Source organism: Chrysemys picta, chromosome 2 (genome assembly GCF_011386835.1).
Source record: "Chrysemys picta bellii isolate R12L10 chromosome 2, ASM1138683v2, whole genome shotgun sequence".
Lineage (NCBI taxonomy): Eukaryota > Metazoa > Chordata > Testudines > Emydidae > Chrysemys > Chrysemys picta.
This window is the reverse complement of record NC_088792.1, coordinates 11,644,474-11,649,998: the sequence shown is the minus strand read 5'-3', so window position 1 is coordinate 11,649,998 and position 5,525 is coordinate 11,644,474. Positions and strand designations below refer to the sequence as shown.

The window sequence follows — 5,525 nt, the reverse complement described above, 5'->3', positions numbered from 1 at the left end:
CCACAACATCACCCTTCTTGCTCACACTTCTAAACTTAATCCAGAGACTCTCAGGTTTTTCTGCAGTCTCATACTAGAGCTCTCTCATACCTCATACTCCTCTCTTACATACAATGCAACTCCCCCACCTTTTCTGCCCTGTCTGTCCTTCCTGAACAGTTTATATCCATCCATGACAGTACTCCAGTCATGTGAGTTATCCCACCAAGTCTCTGTTATTCCAATGCTTCGTTCCAATATTCCAATATGTCATTTTTTACTAATCAGTATTTTCCAGTGTAGAAAGCACTGGGCTTCAATTGCAGCAAGGGAGGTTTAGGTTGGACATTAGGAAAAATTTCCTAACTGTCCTGGTGGTTAACCACCGGAATAAATTGCTTAGGGAGGTTGCGGAATCTCCATCATTGGAGATTTTTAAGAGCAGGTTAGACAAACACCTGTCAGGGATGTTCTAGATGGTGCTTTGTCCTGCCGTGAGTGCAGGGGACTGGACTTCTGACCTTTCGAGGTTCCTTCCAGTCCTATGATTCTATGATTGATCCAATATTGTGCTGTAATATTTTTCATTGAAACTTTATTAATGCAAGATAAAAAGAACCCCCGTGAATGGGGTTGGGTAGCGGGTCAACTCTTGAATCCCGGAGGAAGTTGCGTCTGAGTGTGTTTCAGTGGATTTATGTCCTCTCACCATTAATCACAATGGGCTAAACTCTATTATCCCTTGGCTCAAGTCTACCTAGCAGAGTTTAAGTGTAAGGCATTTCCATAGGGTAGAAAGTATCCTAACTACTGCTGGCCAAAATTCTTTGGCTGAAACTTTTTTTCAGAGAAAAGTGCATATTCAGCTACACCAGAATGTTTGCCCAATTGTATTGGGTTCTTCGGGATGAAAAAACATCAAATCAATTTATTTCCCAACTTGTAAACCTTGCTGTTCAGTGTCCCACCTCTGTATGGAGGGGTGAAAGTAAAGCTCTAAATCAGTGTTGGTGAGAACAGGCTTGTTTTCATTGGGAAGTTATTCCTGAGCAAGATAATATGTGAATTTAAGGCACTAGAGCTATCCAGGTATGGACACTCTTAATTTACTGGATTAAACTAAACCAGAAAATGTCATTCTTATTTGGCTACGTCTACACTACGGGGAGGCGATCGATTTCAGATACACAAATTCAGCTATGGGAATAGCTGTGAGGATGGCCGCGGCTCCCCCGTCGGCGGCGCTTACTCCTACCTGGGGTGGTGGAGTACGCCTGTCGATTTGGGGATCGATTGTCGCGTCCCGACAAGACGCCATAAATCGATCCCCGAGAGATCGATTTCTACCCGCCGATCCGGGCGGTAGTGAAGACAAGCCCAAAGGCCATATAGGGAGTTACATTAAATAGCTGTAGCGTCAGTTTCCGTGTCGACCAGCCCTAAAGCAATAGAATTGTGTCAGTGGTGAGAATAGGGCTAATCAGTATATAGCAATGATGAGAAAAAAAAGTGTATGATCAAAAGAACTCTGTGAATAACTGATTTCTTGGTTTGCTGGCTAGTCTGAAACATAAATGAAAAACTTTAGTTTCTGGTTGACCCAAATTGATTTTTTTTTTTAAATTTCCATTTTTTTGGCTGACTGACAAGTTGAATGAAATGTTTTGTTTGATCAGTTGCAGTTTTTGCAATTGTTATATTTTTTAATAAAATTGAAGTAAATTTTGAAACAAAAAGTCTTTTAAATGAGAAACTTAAAATATTTAGACCTTTTAGATTTTTCTGAGGTTTTAGATCAAAGCAAAACAATCCAGCTCATTTGACACCGATTCATAAAATATTTCAGTTAACCCAAATCTGCGTTGCTCAGAAAAAAAGGATTTTGGTCCAACTCCCCTCTCCCCCCAGTTCTAATGAACACTATATCGTGATACTCAAAGTAAAGCTAGTCCAATTCAGATTAGTCATGAGGCTCACATTTTCAACAGGGAGGGTGGTTAACAGCTGGAATGAACGACCATGGGAAGTGACGGTTTATCCAGCTAGAGAGGCTGTGAAATCAAGACCTGATGGCTCTCTGGAAGATACACTTAATAAAATGCCAGTTAATGGGCTTAATACCGAGGATAACTGTATAGGACTGTGACCTGAGTTAATCAGTCAGACTAAATGATCTCATTGTCCTTTCTAGCCCTTAAAATCTATGATAAATGTATAGCATTGCTGTAAGTAAACCTATAAAATCACTATACGGCATTGACAACGAGGAGTCCTGTGGCTCCTTAAAGACTAACAAATGTATCACGATAGTTTATGCCCAGATACATTTGTTAGTCTTTAAGGTGCCACAGGACTCCTCGTTGTCTTTGCTGAAACAGACTAACACGACTACCCCTCTGAAATATATGGCATTGGTGGGAGTAACATTACATGAGCATTATTATTGATACTACTTCATTAATTCATTAGTATTGGGCTTAATCCCAACCCCATTCTGTTAGGTGCTGTACCAACATATAACAAAACAAAACAAAAAAACCCAACCTCTGGCCAAAGGAGCTTGTAATGTAAGCTTAAAATAAGAGACAACGATACAGATGACAAACAGATGGGGACCAGCACAAGGTGACAACAAGATGATTGAGAATAAAGCTGTATAACAAGTATATAGAGCCTTGTCAGAATTTGATTTTTATTTTTTTTATCATTTTAATTGATAATATCGATGTTTATTTTTAAGCCTTTTTTTATTTTAAATGTTTAAACCTTTACAATTGTGGGAAATTATGGGGGATCACACATTGGGAGGTCAGACATTTTTCTTAATGGCAGTCGACACTGAGATTCAAAAAGTTAAAGCTTTATAACTGTTAAAACACAAATGGTCAACATCACTTGTCAAAATAGATAAAATAAATATCCTTAAATCGAACTCGAATACATTCTGACGCTGCAATTTTTCTTACTTTGCCTATCTGTAAATTTCAATTATTATTGATAGCAACATTTTTTTCATTGGTTTGTGTTCATATGGTGAAATCAATATTTACCAACATTTATGGAAAAAAAATTATTCCTTCCCAGCCTAAGTATATACAATAACCCTGTTAAGAGTAGATGTATGGAGCACTAGTATGAATATAGATGTGATGAATATAAAGACAAGTGCAAAGTACTTCACTCTAGAAGGGAAAATCAAATGCATAATACAATGTGGGGAATAACTGGCTAGGGAGAAGTGCTGCTTAGATGGATCTGGGAGTTCAAATGGATCACAAGTTGACTAGGAGCCAACAATGAGGTGCAGTTGTGAAACAGGCTGTCTAGGGGGGATTACCAGGTATGTTGTATGTCAGACCAGGGCGGTGCTTGTTTGGCTCTGCTTGGCACTGGTGAGGCCTCAGTTGAAGTTCTGTGTCTAGGTTTGGGAGCCGCACTTTAGAAAAGATGTGGGCGAATAGGAGAGAGTCCAGAGGGGAACAACAAAAATGACAAAAAGGGTTTACAAAACCTGATTTATTAGGAAAGTTTTTCTTTTTAAAATGGGCATGTTTTGTTTTGAGACAAGACGACTGAGGAGGGACCTGATAACAGTCTTCAACTACCTTTAAGGGCTGTTCTAAAGGGGATAGAGATCAATTGCGGCAGCCCGTATGAGGCCCAGACACTAAAGAGAGCAAAAGCGTTGAATTCTCATAATGCGAGTCACATACTGAGCATTAATTAAAGTAACAAATTAAGAAATTAAACCTAGAAGCAAATTTATTTTATTTTTAATCTCAGATAACCTTGCAGGGCACCATTTCAAATAGATTAATGGTCAAGAAACAAGGAAAGGTGTCTATATTCCAACAGCCACATAATGACAGGACATTAGGTAACATTGTTCCTCTCAAGCAATTGTAAAACATAATTTCCACATGCTACATCAGTTCTTTGAGTTTCATTTAATTCTTGTACGACATTTGTGATACACAAATCAAGGCAGTAACACATAGACCATACTACGATCCTTCTTCCAATTGTTCTTCTCAATTGACTGGAATTGTCATGGTGAACAAATTAGCTGAGAATATTTTTCCAGTCTATCACCCTCTTAAGAGCATCCTTAACCTCCTTGTTCCTCAGGCTGTAGATCGGTGGTTCAACATGGGGACCACCAGGTGAGCAGAGATTTTCTCCTGTTCCAGTGAGTAGCTGGAACTGGGTTGTATGTGGCTTGAGCTCACAGGTCCATAGAACATGGTGACAGCTGTTAGATGAGAGGCACAGGTGGAGAAGGCTTGGCGCCTGCCCTTGGTGGAGCAGATCCTCAGGAGAGAGAAGAGGATGTACAGATAAGAGAATATGACAATCAGGAGGGTGGACATGGCAATAACCCCAGAGAAGGCTACAAGCAAAATCTCTCTGATGTGGTTATCAGAGCAAACGAGCTTCAGCAATGTGTTAGTGTCACAAAAGTAATGATTGATGATGTTGGGTCCACAGAATGACAACCTCAGCAAGCCACATGTGTGGGTAAGTGAGTTCATGAGCCCCCCTACATATGAGCTGGCCGCTAGATGAATACAGACTCTCTTAGACATAACAGTGGTGTAGAGCAGAGGGTTACAGATGGTTACATAGCTGTCATACGCTATCACGGCCAGCAGGAACCCTTCTGTGGTCACAAACACAACAAAAGAGAAGTGTTGAGCAATACAGGCAGAGTAAGAAATGCTTCTACTCCTAACTAAGAAATTCACCAGCATCCTTGGAGCGAAGACTGAGGAGTAGCAGAGGTCAACAACGGACAGGTTACTAAGGAAGAAGTACATGGGGGTGTGGAGTCGGGGATCAACCCTGATCAACACAATCATCCCAAGATTCCCCACCAGCGTAAGAACATAGATCACCAGCAACGCCGCGAAGAGGGGTATCTGCAACTCCTGACGATCCGTCAGCCCCAGGAGGATGAACTGGGTCACCATGCTGTCATTGCCCTCAGCCATTTATACTGGGTGCATGAAAACATACCTGCCAGGATAACAAGAGTGAGCAGCATGGAAGAAGGAAATTTCATGGCATGAATTAAATCTAAATGACATCACCGGGCTTGAATGTGGGTAGTGAATATCTTACAGGAAACCAGCCGCCGGGATGTCTGGGAAGAGCTGGGATGGACCTTTCGATTTACACTCCCTTTTTAACAGGGCTGAGATTTTCAAGGCTGTCTAGGAGATTTAGACATCCAAGTCTCCATAAAATTGACTGGAATTAGGCATCCAGTTCCCGATAGGGAGTTTCCAGATTCATGTACATTATCACAAATTTCCTCCAATCAAATATACCTGGCATGGGTTTGAGTTTGAGCTAGCTCCTTTATATTGTCTGCTCACTGAGGGTAAGTTAGAAAGCACTCATACTTTAAATCCTTCCAGATTAGGGTGACCAGACAGTAAATGGGAAAAATCGGGATGGGGGTGGGAGGTAATTGGAGCCTATATAAGAAAAAAGACCCAGAAATCGGGAATGTCCCTATAAAATCGGGACATCTGGTCACCCTA

At 40.9% G+C, this 5,525-nt stretch overlaps 1 protein-coding gene across 1 annotated transcript; it reads right to left on the bottom strand.

Moving 5' to 3' along the window:
- Nucleotides 1–4,103: 4,103 nt before the first annotated feature.
- On the bottom strand, nt 4,104–4,970 carry LOC135981090 (olfactory receptor 5J3-like). The gene has a single exon (XM_065582396.1). The coding sequence runs from the start codon at nt 4,968–4,970 to the stop codon at nt 4,104–4,106; it is 867 nt and encodes a 288-aa protein (XP_065438468.1).
- Nucleotides 4,971–5,525: the final 555 nt, after the last annotated feature.

Bases quoted from the DNA above. Each gene is read 5' to 3' on its own strand.
- LOC135981090 (XM_065582396.1), bottom strand. From the start codon at position 4,970: ATGGCTGAGGGCAATGACAGCATGGTGACCCAGTTCATCCTCCTGGGG.